Source organism: Eleutherodactylus coqui, chromosome 2 (genome assembly GCF_035609145.1).
Source record: "Eleutherodactylus coqui strain aEleCoq1 chromosome 2, aEleCoq1.hap1, whole genome shotgun sequence".
Lineage (NCBI taxonomy): Eukaryota > Metazoa > Chordata > Amphibia > Anura > Eleutherodactylidae > Eleutherodactylus > Eleutherodactylus coqui.
The window spans coordinates 240407267-240424428 of NC_089838.1; the positions used below are offsets into that span (position 1 = coordinate 240407267).

The window sequence follows — 17162 nt, forward strand, 5'->3', positions numbered from 1 at the left end:
TGGTGTTGTAAATATAAGTTTGTTCGATGTGTCTTTATATTCATATTTATCCTTGTGTATTAAAGAATTTCTCTATTTTTTTTAAGCTTGTTTTTTGCTTTATTCAAAATGTGCATATTGTACCCTGTTTCATGCAATCTTGTACGGATTTGTTTTTCAGTTTCGGTGTAAATGTTAGGATCCATGCATATTCTTTTTGCTCTAATTAATTCATCTGTCGGTATTGCATGAATGGTGTGTCTGGGGCGGCATCTGCTGGCCTTTAAAATAGTGCTGCCTGACCCAGGTTTACGGAATAATAAGATGTTAATATCATTTTTAGAATAATTACTTTCCTGAAGTAGATCCAAAAAGGTAATTTTGTCAGAATCATAATTTAACATAAATCTCCAATTACAACTGCTACCATTACTGTAATTGAGAAATTCCCGAAGTGTGGAAGAAATATCCACATCCGTACCATATACACTGTAAGGCCTCGGTCAGATGAGCATTTTTTGCCGCGATTTGTGGATCGCATGACGGATGCACATCCGCAAATCGCATGACCGGGGCCGAAAAATCACCCGAAAAATCTGCAGCTAGCAGCATTTTTGGTGAAAAGGCCCCGATCAAAGGAGCGCTGTCCAACCCATTGAAAGCAATGGGCTGGCGGTGAGCGCGGGATGAATTTTCGGGAAGGGCTTAAAAATATAAGCCCTTCCCTGAAAATCATCCAAAAATGTGTAAAAAAAAATATATATATATATATATACTCAGTTTGTCCCTGCAGCCGGAGTTCAGCCGCGGCCGGCCGGCAGTTCTCCTGAACTGCTCTGTGTAGTATTCAGCAGGCGGGGATTTAAAATCCCCGCCTGCTGAATGGGCTGCCTCTGATTGGTCACAGCCCCCACCAACCAGAGGCAGCTCTCACTCACCCATTCATGAATTCATGAATGGGTGAGTGAGTGCTGCCTCTGATTGGCTCAGCGCAAGGACCAATCAGGGGCAGCTCTCAGCTATTGAATGACAGCTGAGAGCTGCCCCTGATTGGTCCCTGCGCTGAGCAAATCAGAGGCAGCACGGCTGTATTGCCGGCTCCATTGAATTCAATGGGCGAACATCATTCTTCTCTGCCACAGCTGTTACAGCTGTGGCAGAGGAGAATGATTTCTGTAGTGTATGTTCTCAATGGGGTTGGCGCTGCTGCTAGAACACAAGGAATCGCAGATCGCAGATAGGTGCGATCTGCAATTCCTCGTGTCTTATAATTTATCGGACATCCGCATAAAAAGTGGCCATGTGACCGATCCCATTGCGAAGCAATGGTTCTATTTATGCGCAGATCGCATGCGCAAAACGCACGGAAAAACGCCCGTCTGACCGAGGCCTTAGAGATATTTGATCTCCCACTGCAAAATCCCACAAAAAAATTCTGGAAAATTGAGTACTATGTGTTCCACATAGGAATAAAAGTATAGGCAACAGAGTGTCGAATAACATGTTGACCAATATTAATGGTAAAGCTGACACCAACTGGTGAAAGACTAATGATTCCTACAAGTGTGGAGACCCACAATGTGGGTGCTGTAAATATACAGCTAATTAAACACAAGAATTTTTCAGTGCAGATAAGAACAAAAAATGTAAAATTCAAAGCTTCATTAATTGTAAAACCGCAGGGATTAATGACATTATCGGATGCACCCAGTGCCATCTACTCTATGTAGGTTGTACTTCGAGGAAATTTCATGTCAGCATGTCGGAACATATTAGAAACATTCAAAAAGGTAATATGGGGAGTTCAGGAGTCGCAAATCATTTTATAAAAATTCATGATGGTAAAGTAAATAGTCTTTCATACTTTGGCATGGAAAGGGTTAAAAATAATAAAAGAAAACCCGTTCAGATGCACGATATATTTAAGAGAGAAGCTTTTGGGATTTTGTCAACTGAATACAAGACATCCATATGGTCTTAATTTCAAATCTGATTGATTTTACATTTATGAATACATTTATTTATATTGGACCATATCCTCTGACAGGTATGTAGGTTTTCTTCATTGATTCTAAATAATTCGTATGCATTAATAATTTGGACATACATTTTCTATCCTGTACACATTTCCTCGTTTTTGCAGGCCATAGGTGTTTCTGGAGTTTGTTCAAAAAGGAATTTTTCTTGCCTTCACACATTTATCGGGTGGAAACATAGCAGCAGGTGCGATAGACAACTTTAGACTACACCCACTTCCCAGGGATCATTCAGTGTGTTTTTCGGCTAGCAACAGACCACAGGTACCATTTGTTCTTAATTAACTCAACAATGTGTGTATGTTTTGTATGTCTTATATTCTGTGCAGATTCAGTGGATTTTAGCTGTTGACAAAGGCCAGTTGGCCGAAACACGCTCAGCGTACTTTGTACTTTGTCTGTATTACTTTTAAAGTAATAAAGAAGACTTCAAGTGATTGAAGTTGTCCTCCTACTATTATTTCCTGGATACAGTAAAGATCCCCTTCTACCTCAGTGTAGAAACTTTCTTTCCTCTAGACGTAGAGGGCACCCCCTTGTTACAGTCACAGTCCTGGGTATATACAGATCATGGAAGAGATCTCTTTATTGTCCCCTGATATATTTATACATAGTTATTAGGTCGCCCCTTAGATGTCGTTTATCTAAAGAGAATAACCCCAATTTTGATAACCTCTCTGGGTATTGTAGTCCACCCATTCTTTTTATTACTTTAGTTGTCCGCCTTTGTACCCTTTCAAGCTCTGATATGCCTTTCTTGAATACCGGTGCCCAAAACTATAGACAATATTCCATGTGTGGTCTGACCAGTGGCTTGTAAAGCGTGAGAACAATGCTATTGTTGTGTGTTCCTATGCCTCTTTTGATGCTCCTTATGATCCTATTTGCTTTGGCAGCAGCTGCCTAACACTGGTTGCTCCAGTTAAGCTTACAGTTAACTGATGGTTGATGCATGAGCATCTGCCACTTGGGACCCCCACAATCAGCGGTTTTCAGGCCAGCTGTCATTGCGGATGGGTCCGGAAGCTAACAGCTCTGGACATATTGCAGGGGCTCACATTGGTAGTTGTAAACACAGCTTGCATTGAATTCAGTGCATTTGCAATTACCAACCCCAGTAGATGCAATGTGGACAGAGCTGTTAGTTTTTCTATGTACGAGAAAGATAGGGCAGGACCTATCTTCCCGCCTTTCAAAGTTGTGCGCAATAGCACAGAGTTTGAATAAGCAAGAAACAAAAAAACTCAGGTTCATACACTAATATGCTCTGTAGTGTCGGGCATATTAGCGTATGTGCCCATGTGTTTAAGCCGTCAAACGTTATAGGACATCGCTTGGTATGAATTTGTTTCTTATTTTCTTCCAACTAAAACTTAGGTGAATCATTTGGTCTGGTGTGTCCTGTAGTTTGAGAAATACGGTAATTTAAAAGTCCTAGTTTAAAGTTCTTAATGCATTAATTACTGTTCCATGTGTTACCCTTAAAATTATAATCCTTTATTGCAAAATTTCTGATTAAATCCTTTATTGCAAACTTCAATACATAATATAGGCATTTTTAAAGCAAGCATGCAGATTACATATATGCAAATAAGGGAGATGGAATAAATCCTCCACAGTGCCACCTATTGAAAGGCAGCATTGCTGCCTTTCAATAGGTGGCACTGTGGAGGATTTATTCCATCTCCCTTATTTGCATATTACCCAGAGGAGCGTGCATGGCTATTTGAGTGTCCTTACCTAGTTTATAGTTGCTCTCCCTAACGAGAAAAGATAGCGTTTCTGACCCCTGATTACATATATTTTACATTAATCATTGTAGTGGAACGGTTCTAAGTGATTACCATGTTAAATAAAATCTAATGTAAGGCCCGCCTCACACAGGCGCTTTTTGTTGTCCATGGGACCGCTCACACAGCTGCTGTCAGCCACTCAAACACGGAGCTTTTAAGTGCCACGATTTTCAAGCGGTGCATGTTCTATTTTGGGGGGTTCCAGTGTTTTTAAACACTGTGAGTCGCCCATTGAAATGAATGGGCAGCATTTTCAGCGCCACTGAAAAAGCGGCACAACTCGGTACCGCATTTTTGACAGCTCTAAATGCCCTTAGCTACACCACGTGAAAAAAGAAAGAAGCAACACTCACCTAGCAGGCGCCATACGGGTCATACTGACTGCTCTACGGCACTCCTGCAGACTTCCTGTGCACTTGTCAGTGGTAACAGAGCATCTATTGCTGGTAACGGAGATTGAAAAACTTGCCTCCAGTAAGAGATTGCTCTGATTGGTTCTTGAGCGCCGGCTCAGCCAATCAGAGCTGGAGCTCGATGCACCAATCACAGCCATTCATTGAGGTAGTGGTGACTTCTCCTTCAATGGAAGTCATCTAACAGAGGCTTGATAGACAACTGTCTGGGATGATTTAGTGAATCCTACATTGAGCAGGGGGTTGGACTCGATGACCCTGGAGGTTCCTTCCAATTCTATCATTCTATGATTCTACATAATGATGAGTCTTCATTTCCTTAAGACTACACAACACTTTTAATTCCTGTCTAGTGTATGAAACTATTAAGAAGTCATCTGCTTAGTTAGTAATACATTGCATTTTTCCTTTATGCTGCCCTGCTGTATTACCAACAAGAGACCACTGAGTGGCAGTTAGAGATGAGCGAGCATACTCGTTAAGGCGATTTACTCGAGAGAGCATCGCCTTTCTTGAGTACCTGCTGGCTCGTCCCTGAAGACTCGGGGGGGGGGGGGGGCGCGCAGGGGTGAGCGGGGGGTGGCGGGGGGTTGCGGAGGGGATCGGGAGGGAGAGAGAGATCTCTCTCACTCTCCACCCCACTCTCCTCTGCCGCCCTGTTCTGCTATTTTTAATTCTGCATCAAAATCCACAAGTTAGAAGTGCGGATCTTGGCGCTGAATATTCCGCAGGACATATTCAGCAACGCTGTTGTGGAATATCTTGTCCAGTTCCCTAACAAAAGTATCCTAAGAATTTACTACAGAAAGTTGCCAACTATGAACAAAGCAAGCAAATCATTTTTTATTATAATGACCCAAAGATTCCAAAGAGTTTGAACATATACAGTAGTTCACAGACAAGCGCTTTCGAAGGAAAACTACCTTACACAAATCTTATGTGCTATCAATATATTTTCCAAGCAGGCATTTATAAAGTATGCTTGCAGTATATACAGTAGATGCAATAAATATAAGTTTAAGCTTAACAATAATAATTATAGAAAGCATAGAAAAAGCTAAAGTTCAAATCTCTAATGGAGACTTAAAGATAAAAATAAGTTTAACAGTTGTTATGAGGATTTTTAAAAATAATAAAAGTTAAACATAAAACTTTTTCCAATATAAACATAAATAAATCAAAGCAAAAAAAAACATAATTAACATTGTTATATTTCTATAACTCTGAACTCTTAAAAAATTGCATTATTATTGTTACGTTCATCCTAGACTGTCAACGCAACCTTGAAATCCCTTGCATCACAGAAGGGGAAATAAAAAATTAAAAACAATCACAGAAAATGGCCATTACTTACTGACTGAGGAGTGCATATAGATTAGAGCTGAGCGAGCACCAAAATGCTCGGGTGCTCGTTACTCGGGACGAAATTATCGCGATGCTCGAGGGTTTGTTTCGAGTAACGAACCCCATTGAAGTCAATGGGCGACTCAAGCATTTTTGTATAATATCACCGATGCTCGCTAAGGTTTTCATGTGTGAAAATCTGGGCAATTCAAGAAAGTGATGGGAACGACACAGCAACGGATAGGGCAGGCGAGGGGCTACATGTTGGGCTGCATCTCAAGTTCCCAGGTCCCACTATTAAGCCACAATAGCGGCAAGAGTGGCCCCCCCCAACAACTTTTACTTCTGAAAAGCCCTCATTAGCAATGCATACCTTAGCTAAGCACCACACTACCTCCAACAAAGCACAATCACTGCCTGCATGACACTCCGCTGCCACTTCTCCTGGGTTACATGCTGCCCAACCCCCCCAAATTGGTTCAGGTGCAAGTTTCAACGCTTTAATGAGCATTGAAACGTATAAAAATTGTTTAGAAAAATTATATGACTGAGCCTTGTGGGCCTAAGAAAAATTGCCCGTTCGGCGTGATTATGTGAGGTTTCAGGAGGAGGAGCAGGAGGAGGAGGAGGAATATTATACACAGATTGATGAAGCAAAAATGTCCCCATTTTTGATGGTGATAGAGAACGATGCTTCCATCCACGGGTGCAGCCTACGTATTGCTTAGGTATCGCTGCTGTCCGCTGGTGAAGAAGAGAAGTCTGGGGAAATCCAGGCTTTGTTCATCTTGATGAGTGTTAGCCTGTCGGCACTGTCGGTTGACAGGCGGGTACGCTTATCCGTGATAATTCCCCCAGCCGCACTAAACACCCTCTCTGACAAGATGCTAGCCGCAGGACAAGCAAGCACCTCCAGGGCATACAGCGCGAGTTCAGGCCACGTGTCCAGCTTCAACACCCAGTAGTTGTAGGGGGCAGAGGCGTCACCGAGGACGGTCGTGCGATCGGCTACGTACTCCCTCACCATCCTTTTACAGTGCTCCCACCGACTCAGCCTTGACTGGGGAGCGGTGACACAGTCTTGCTGGGGAGCCAGAAAGCTGTCAAAGGCCTTAGAGAGTGTTCCCCTGCCTGTGCTGTACATGCTGCCTGATCTCCGCGCCTCCCCTGCTACCTGGCCCTCGGAACTGCGCCTTCTGCCACTAGCGCTGTCGGATGGGAATTTTACCATCAGCTTGTTCGCCAGGGTCCTGTGGTATAGCATCACTCTCGAACCCCTTTCCTCTTCGGGAATGAGAGTGGAAAGGTTCTCCTTATACCGTGGGTCAAGCAGCGTGTACACCCAGTAATCCGTAGTGGCCAGAATGCGTGTAACGCGAGGGTCACGAGAAAGGCATCCTAACATGAAGTCAGCCATGTGTGCCAGGGTACCTGTACGCAACACATGGCTGTCCTCACTAGGAAGATCACTTTCAGGATCCTCCTCCTCCTCCGGCCATACACGCTGAAAGGACAGGCAAGCAGCATGTGTACCTTTTGCAGTGGCCCAAGCTGTCTCTTCCCCCTCCTCCTCCTCAACGCGCTGAGATATAAACATGAGGGTGCTCTGACTATCCAGCGACATACTGTCTTCCCACGCCTCCGTTTCCGAGTGCAAAGCGTCTGCCTTTATGCTTTGCAGGGAACTTCTCAAGAGGCATAGCAGAGGAATGGTGACGCTAATGATTGCAGCATCCCCGCTCACCATCTGGGTAGACTCCTCAAAGTTTCCAAGGACCTGGCAGATGTCTGCCAACCAGGCCCACTCTTCTGTAAATAATTGAGGAGGCTGACTCCCACTGCGCCGCCCATGTTGGAGTTGGTATTCCACTATAGCTCTACGCTGCTCATAGAGCCTGGCCAACATGTGGAGCATAGAGTTGCACTGTGTGGGCACGTCACACAGCAGTCGGTGCACTGGCAGATTAAACCGATGTTGCAGGGTCCGCAGGGTGGCAGCGTCCGTCTTGGAGTTGCGGAAATGTGCGCTGACCCGGCGCACCTTTCCGAGCAGGTATGACAAGTGTGGGTAGCTTTTCAGAATGCGCTGAACCACCAAATTAAAGACATGGGCCAGGCATGGCACGTGCGTGAGGCTGCCGAGCTGCAGAGCCGCCACCAGGTTACGGTCGCTGTCACACACGACCATGCCCGGTTGGAGGCTCAGCGGCGCAAGCCAGCGGTCGGTCTGCTCTGTCAGACCCTGCAGCAGTTCGTGGGCCGTGTGCCTCTTCTCTCCTAAGCTGAGTGGTTTCAGCACGGCCTGCTGACGCTTGCCCACCGCTGTGCTGCCACGCCACGCGACACCGACTGCTGGCGACGTCCTGCTGCTGCTGGCACATCTTGATTGCAAGACAGAGGTTGCGTTGGAGGAGGAGGAGGAGGAGGGTGGTTTAGTGGAGGAAGCATACACCGCCGCAGATACCAACACCGAGCTGGGGCTCGCAATTCTAGGGGTGGGTAGGACGTGAGCGGTCCCAGGCTCTGACTTGGTCCCAGCCTCCACTAAATTCACCCAATGTGCCGTCAGGGAGATATAGTGGCCCTGCCCGCCTGTGCTTGTCCACGTGTCCGTTGTTAAGTGGACCTTGGCAGTAACCGCGTTGGTGAGGGCGCGTACAATGTTGCGGGAGACGTGGTCGTGCAGGGCTGGGACGGCACATCGGGAAAAGTGGTGGCAACTGGGAACCGAGTAGCGCGGGGCCGCCGCCGCCATCATGCTTTTGAAAGCCTCCGTTTCCACAAGCCTATACGGCAGCATCTCCAGGCTGATCAATTTGGCAATGTGCACGTTTAACGATTGAGCGTGCGGGTGCGTGGCGGCGTACTTGCGCTTGCGCTCAAACAGTGGCGCTAGCGACGTCTGGACGCTGCGCTGAGAGACATTGCTGGATGGGGCCGAGGACAGCGGAGGTGAGGGTGTGGGTGCAGGCCAGGAGACGGTAATGCCTGTGTCCTGAGAGGGGGGTTGGATCTCAGTGGCAGGTTGGGGCACAGGGGGAGAGGCAATGGTGCAAACCGGAGGCGGTGAACGGCCTTCGTCCCACCTTGTGGGGTGCTTGGCCATCATATGCCTGCGCATGCTGGTGGTGGTGGCTCCCCAGCTGATCTTGGCGCGACAAAGGTTGCACACCACTGTTCGTCGGTCATCAGGCGTCTCTTTGAAAAACTGCCACACCGTAGAGCACCTTGACCTCTGCAGGGTGGCATGGTGTGAGGGGGCGCTTTGGGAAACAGTTGGTGGATTATTCGGTCTGGCCTTGCCTCTACCCCTGGCCACCGCACTGGCTCGGCCTGTGCCCACACCCTGACTTGGGCCTCCGTGTACTCGCCCGCGTCCACGTCCTCTAGGTCTACCCCTACCCCTCAGCATGGTGTATTACCAGTAGTGCAGAAACAGAACGCTGTAATTAAATGTGCCGCTTATTGGCCTGTGGTTGGAGGCTGACTTCGCTTACCGAACGCATAGCAGAGCCAGGAAATAATTTTGCGCAAGCCTGCTGTAACACTTAGCTGGCTGCGTATGAATTAGGAGGACAACTACACCCAGCACAGACCCAGTACACTGAGGACAGTCACAGGCAGCCCAAATAGATTTTTTCCCCCAAATGTTTTTGGAAAGGCCCACTGCCTATATTCAATAAATATGTCTTCTGTCCCTGCGTCACCACTACTGGCCCTGGAGTATGTAAAATAACTGCAGACTGTTGCACTGTGGACTGGAATACAGCGGTGATTTAACAGCCAAAACAGAGCCAGGAAATAATTTTGCGCAAGCCTGCTGTAACACTTAGCTGGCTGCGTATGAATTAGGAGGACAACTACACCCAGCACAGACCCAGTACACTGAGGACAGTCACAGGCAGCCCAAATAGATTTTTTTCCCCAAATGTTTTTGGAAAGGCCCACTGCCTATATTCAATAAATATGTCTTCTGTCCCTGCGTCACCACTACTGGCCCTGGAGTATGTAAGATAACAGCAGACTGTTGCACTGTGGACTGGAATACAGCGGTGATTTAACAGCCAACACAGAGCCAGGAAATAATTTTGCGCAAGCCTGCTGTAACACTTAGCTGGCTGCGTATGAATTAGGAGGACAACTACACCCAGCACAGGCCCAGTACACTGAGGACAGTCACAGGCAGCCCAAATAGATTTTTTTCCCCAAATGTTTTTGGAAAGGCCCACTGCCTATATTCAATAAATATGTCTTCTGTCCCTGCCTCACCACCACTACTGGCCCTGGAGTATGTATAATTACTGCAGGGCGCAATGCTCTGCACGGCCGATATACAAAAAAAAAATGTGCAAAAAGCAGCCTCCACACTACTGCACACGGTTAGATGTGGCCCTAAGAAGGACCGTTGGGGTTCTTGAAGCCTAAAATACTCCTAACACTCTCCCTATAGCAGCTCCAGCACCAACAGCACTTTCCCTCCTCTATGTCAGAATAAATCTGTGGCGAGCCGCGGGAGGGGCCGATTTTTATACTCGGGTGACACCTGATCTCGCCAGCCACTCACTGCAGGGGGGTGGTATAGGGCTTGAACGTCGCAGGGGGAAGTTGTAATGCCTTCTCTGTCTTTCTATTGGCCAGAAAAGCGCGCTAACGTCTCAGAGATGAAAGTGAAAGTAACTCGAACATCGCGTGGTACTCGTCACGAGTAACGAGCATCTCGAACACGCTAATACTCGAACGAGTATCAAGCTCGGACGAGTACGTTCGCTCATCTCTAATATAGATGCATCCTCCTCTCACCATGCAGGTAGCTGACTACCAAATGGAGGAGCCAATAACACCTGTGCAAGACACCGATAAGACAACCACTCACACTGCCTCTTGATAATGAGATAGCGTTTCTGACCCCGTCCCAGGCCTCTCACTAGCAAAGCCAGACTCCTACTGTACACTGATGAAGGGCAAAAACCCTGAAACAGCTGTATGTAAATGGAGTCTGGCTTTGCTTTTAATTCCCGGTCATTGTGACAAGGCTTGTATAGAAAGTCTGACTTTGGCTTGAAGGAATGCTGCCTTTCAATAGGTGGCACTGTGCAGGATTTATTCCATCTCCCTCATTTCTTTACTACACAGGTGTACAAAGCGCCACTTCTCAGGATAGCAGAGAATACTCCAACGCTATGTCATAAAGCAAACTCCTTTGCTCATGCGCGAGAATACCGGCATTATCGTGCCCTCAAAGACAGGGCTATAGTGTATTGGGAAATCAGAGGTTTCTGAGTCCCTACTGCGCCTTCATATTATATGAATATAGAACCACTACGTGGCTCCCATAGGACCAAAAAGGGGCGAATAGCGGAACCCATGCAGAATAAACTATATAGATTGCGTTATCTACACAAAAACTAGGGGATAAACAATAAAATGATAATGCACAAGACCTAAATAAATGAGTAAATAGCGTGAGATCAGGAGTCTGAGGTCCGGATTTTAGGCAGGCTTGCACAGCAGACATACTCCCGCAGTATTATCTGCTTTTATTCACAGTGCTGTTAATATTTGGATTATTTGATTAACAAGAGGGCATCCGCTATGTCTAGAGCAACGAAGGATACATCACCAACATAGAAGGTGATTCTTTACTGTAAGAGCAGTGAGACTGTGGAGCTCTCTGCCTGAGCATGTGGTGATGGCAAAATCCATAGAGGAGTTTAAGACTGGACTAGATGTCTTTTTAGAGCGCTATGACATTACAGGATATAGACATAGGTGACCAGTGAAGTTGTTGATCTGGGTCTTGGAGTCAGGTAGGAACTCAAATGTTGATCCAAAGATTACTCTGACTGCCATTATGGAGTCAGGAACAAATTTTTTCCTCCAAATTTGTTGGGGTTTTTTTTGCTTTCCTCTGGATTAACAAGGGGGGGGGTTGAATCGGGCTGAACTGGATAGACATTGTCTTCATTCGGCCTGACATACTATGGTACTATGTAATTATATTAAGGGTGTATTATATGCTGCATATTTCACCACTTCAATTTGTGTTAAATGTGAATACAGCCTTATATAAGTACCTAACCATATAAATATATTATAGCTAGAGATGAGCGAACACCAAAATGTTCGGGTGTTCGTTATTCGGAACGAACTTCCCGTGATGCTCGAGGGTTCGTTTCGAACAACGAACCCCATTGAAGTCAATGGGCGACCGGAGCATTTTTGTATTTCGCCGATGCTCGCTAAGGTTTTCATGTGTGAAAATCTGGGCAATTCAGGAAAGTGATGGGAATGACACAGTGACGGATAGGGCAGGCGAGGGGCTACATGGTGGGCTGCATCTCAAGTTCACAGGTCCCACTATTAAGCCACAATAGCGGCAAGAGTGCCCCCCCCCCCCCCCCCACTGTCAGCATAAAGATCGTCCTCCTCTGGCACAGCTGTAACAGCTGTAGCAGAGAAGAACGATGTTTGCCCATTGAATTCAATGGAGCGGCAATACAGCATGTTCCACTGAATGCAATGGGCTGCCGGCGATCGCAGGATGAATGGTCGGAAAGGGGTTAAATATATAACCCCTTTCCTGCAATTCATCCAGAAATGTGTTACACTAAAAATATATACCGGCGTATAAGGCGACCGGGCGTATAAGACGACCCCCCAACTGTCACCTTATACGCCGGTAATACAGTGGAGCAAAGAATAAAAAGCATTACTTACGTTTTTAGATGATCTGCGGCGCTCCTGCAGGCTGTCACTCCCTCCTGGTCCACGGCAGACAAGCTTTCTCCACGAAAGACTTTAAATCCCTGCCTCCAGAAGCACATGTGCCTTCAGCCAATCACAGCCAATGACAATGATGTCATTGAATGGCTGTGATAGGCTGTGTTTCTGGAGGCGGGGATTTCAAGCCTTGAAATCCCCGCCTCCAGAAACACAGCCTATCACAGCCATTCAATGACATCATTGTCATTGGCTGTGATTGGCTGAAGGCACATGTGCTTCTGGAGGCAGGGATTTAAAGTCTTTCGTGGAGAAAGCTTGTCTGCCGTGGACCAGGAGGGAGTGACAGCCTGCAGGAGCGCCGCAGATCATCTAAAAACGTAAGTAATGCTTTTTATTCTTTGCTCCACTGTATTACCGGCGTATAAGGTGACAGTTGGGGGGTCGTCTTATACGCCCCGTCGCCTTATACGCCGGTATATATTTTTAGTGTAACACATTTCTGGATGAATTGCAGGAAAGGGGTTATATATTTAACCCCTTTCCGACCATTCATCCTGCGATCGCCGGCAGCCCATTGCATTCAGTGGAGTCGGCTGTATTGCCGGTTCCATTGAATTCAATGGGCAAACATCGTTCTTCTCTGCTACAGCTGTTACAGCTGTGCCAGAGAAGAAGGATTTGTCTTCTATATGTTCTCAATGGGGTCAGCGCTGCTGCCGCTGGCCCCATTGAGCGCATATAGAATGCATCCATAGCGAGCAGCGGGAGGGGCAGATTTCAATACTCGGGTGACACCTTATCTCCCCAGCCACTCACAGCAGGGGGGTGGTATAGGGCTTAAACGTTGCAGGGGGAAGTTGTAATGCCTTCCCTGTCTTTATATTGGCCAAAAAAAAGCGCTAACGTCTCAGGGAAGAAAGTTTAATTTACCAGAACACCGCATGGTGTTCGTTACGAATAACGAACATCCCGAACACCCTAATATTCGCACGAATATCAAGCTCGGACGAACGCGTTCGCTCATCTCTAATTATAGCACATTGTCATTGCGGTGTTCCTTGATATAATTTTCAACCTTGCTTTCAGAAAGTTGACATGATCATCAGTAATTTCACCACCGTGGAGGAGTTCATCCTACTGGGACTAACTGACAAACAGGACATGAAGATAGTGCTATTTATTGTGTTTCTTACATGTTACATTGTTTCTTTATTTGGTAATATAGTAATAATTTGGATCAGTAGTGTAAACCCTCGACTCAACACTCCCATGTACTTCTTTTTGAGAAATCTCTCCTTGTTGGACATCTGCTATACATCAAGTGTTGTTCCCAAAATGCTGATAAACTTCTTATCTGTAAGAAAAACAATATCTTTTGGCACTTGCTTCATCCAGTTATTCATCCATCTCTCTCTAGGAGGGGCAGAGTGCTATCTACTGTTGTCAATGGCCTATGACCGATGTGTGGCCATATGCAGCCCCTTACACTACACTAATATTATGCATCCCGCCTTGTGTATTAAAATGGCAGCTGCTTCCTGGGCAGGTGGTATAGCAAACTCAATACTACAAACATTCAATACATTACAGTTGCCCTTCTGTGGTCCTAATGTAATTAACCATTTTGTCTGTGAGGCACCTATATTGTTAGAGTTAGCCTGCGGCGATACAACTTTTAATAAAACAATAATTTTCTTATGTGCCATAGTGGTAGCTTTGATTCCATTTTTCTTAATTCTCATTACTTACGTCAAAATAATTTCCAGTATAATGAAGATTCGTACAACCACAGGACGGAAAAAAGCCTTTTCAACTTGTGCGTCACATGTAATTGTGGTCTCATTGTTTTATGGAACCATTTTCGTTATATATTTGAGACCTGGGACTGTTCATGTCACCAACCAAGACAAAATGGCCACCTTGTTCTACAGTGTTATAACCCCAATGCTAAATCCATTGATCTACACCTTGAGAAATAAAGATGTGAAAACTGCACTGCAAGAAATTACAAGAAAGAAGACTCAGCAATAACTTACCTGAATAACTTATCAGATCTGTCTGAATACATAGAATGAGGCTTTATCATGCTTTGCATAAATGTCCATTATGTACTTCGGTTACTTACATTACTATGAGTTGGTTCTAAGCTTTGTGTGTATGTAGCTGAGATTCTGTAAATATTTTAAATGATGACTTAAAAAATAAATATAATATGATTACAATATACTTTTTCGAATACTAGTAATTTATTTACTCAACATGCACAGCATTCTGCAACTCCCAATTTTATGGTTTCATGGTTTGCCAAATTTGTATTCAGTTGGGCTTTTTTGTAATAGTTATTGTGTTTTACAATGTAGATGAAATATTGACTTCTACAGTAGCTTTACTTTTAGTCTTCAATAGCCTCCCACCCCACCCACCATCTACCATGGTATTACTGGCCATTTATAATACTGGTGCCCTCCACAAAATAAATCTCGCTGTTGGGGTCCCTCAGGGCTTGGTCCTTGGTGCCCTCCTCTTCTTTATCTACATAGCCCCAATTAGACAAACCATCCGCAAATTTAGCCTCCAATACCATCTCTACACTGATGACACCCAGCTATACACCTCTTCCCATGACATCTCTGCACCCTTCCTCCAAAACATCACTGACTGTCTTCTGTCTCTAACACCATGTCCTCCCTCTTTCTCAAACTTAACCTCTCAAAACTGACCTCCTTGTATTTCCACCCTCAACCAGCCAACTTTCCCCCAACATCTCCATATCAATATCTGTAACCACTGTAACCCGCAGACAGCATGCCGCTGCCTTGGGGTCACACTGGACTCTGACCTCTCCTTTACCCCCTACATCCAATCTCTGGCCCGAACATGCCATCTGTACCTCAGAAATATTGCTAAAATCTGGCCGTTCCTCACCATGGACATGCTAAAGACACTCGTTGTCACCCTCATCCATTCCCAACTTGACTACTGCAACTCGCTGCTCATTGGCCTTCCCCGCACCAGACACTTCCCTCTCCAATCCAAATTAAATGCGGCAGTTAGACTCATTTTTGTATCCAGCAGCTACTCAGACTCCTCTGCACTATTCCAGTCACTGCATTGGCTGCCCATTCACTGCAGAACTAAATTTAAACTCCTCACCCACAAAGCTCTCCACGGCGCCATGCCACTGTACATCACTTCCCTCCTGTCTGTACACCACCCAGTCTGCACACTGCAATCTGCTAATACACTAAAACTAAACACCCCTCTAATACGAACCTCACACGCTCGCCTTGAGAACTTCACTAGAGCAGCACCGATCCTCTGAAATGCACTACGCCAAGTCATCTGGACGATCTCCAATGCACAAAATTTCAGACACGCCCTAAATAAGCATCTCTTCAGGGAGGCATACCAAATCTCCTGACCTAGTTCCCCTATCCCTTCCCATGGCTCTCCACACCTTCCACCCTGCCTGTAACATATGACCTCTAGCTCTGTACCTCCTTACTGCCCCCACCCTGTTTGCTGCCTAATAACTGATTTTCACATGTAATTCCTATACTGCTTGTATTACTCTGTGCCTTATACCCCCTTCCCCCACGTACCTCCTGTATTACCCCCACCCCTTCGTCTCAAACTGATTGTACACATATGTAATCTGCTGTATTTGTCTGTGTTCTCGCATGCTTAAAAGCACTGTGGAATAAGCATCTCTTCAGGGAGGCATACCAAATCTCCTGACCTAGTTCCCCTATCCCTTCCCATGGCTCTCCACACCTTCCACCCTGCCTGTAACATATGACCTCTAGCTCTGTACCTCCTTACTGCCCCCACCCTGTTTGCTGCCTAATAACTGATTTTCACATGTAATTCCTATACTGCTTGTATTACTCTGTGCCTTATACCCCCTTCCCCCACGTACCTCCTGTATTACCCCCACCCCTTCGTCTCAAACTGATTGTACACATATGTAATCTGCTGTATTTGTCTGTGTTCTCGCATGCTTAAAAGCACTGTGGAATAAGTTGGCGTTATACAAATAAAGATTATTATATTAGTTGATGGTCATAATAACATGAATCGACTCTGTATAATTCCATGAATGCTTAGAGTTATATTGAGACTAGTACCAGTGTTTCTGGGGGCGCAATGCACCACTTACTAGTATAATATAGTGAAAGAAATTAGATTTGGTAACAGGTCCTAAACCAGCAGAGCCAGATAGCAGCCATGTGCTTATAGGACCTGTGATGATGTCACCATCATGTGATCAAGGCTGCCAAAGCCTCTTCTTCGTTAATCAGACTTACAGAGGGAATTAAGGTTTGGATCCTCTTCTTCTTGTCTGTTGCAATCTATAGCCCGACCCAGACTGGGTACCCTATTGGTACTGCTGGCACAACCTCTTATTGCTGCCTGAGCATTGTGTGATTAGTCCCTGGGGCTCTGAGTTCCACCCCTGATCACATGATAATGACATCAGCATAGGTTCTGCATGTTTTAGGAGCTGTGATGGCATCGCCATCATGTGATCAGGGGCGGAGCTCAGAGCCCGGTGACTGATCACATGATGGTGACATCATCACATGTAGCTCACTCAGTCATTAATCACTCACAGACAGGTGGTTGTTAGTATTTTGCTGACAGCAGCCAGGAACTGAAATGCTTTCAAAGTAGCAACTTTCTAACATTAACAGAGAACTTCAATTGTTAAAAGATGCTTAATCTGAAAATGGAATGAAAACATGTTCTGAGCAAAACTGAAATTAGAAAAAATCTGTAAGAGCTGTATAGGAACTCTAAAGAGAAATCACATGTAATAATACTATGTAGAGTAACACGCAGAAGTTTCCATATTACCTTATCTTTAATTTGGC

The 17162-nt window shown here is 45.5% G+C and overlaps 1 protein-coding gene across 1 annotated transcript; it reads left to right on the forward strand.

Annotated features, from left to right (window-relative positions):
* The first annotated feature begins 13383 nt into the window (after positions 1-13383).
* On the forward strand, positions 13384-14319 carry LOC136610116 (olfactory receptor 2B6-like). Its single transcript, XM_066589378.1, has one exon. The coding sequence runs from the start codon at positions 13384-13386 to the stop codon at positions 14317-14319; it is 936 nt and encodes a 311-aa protein (XP_066445475.1).
* The last annotated feature ends 2843 nt before the right edge of the window (positions 14320-17162 follow it).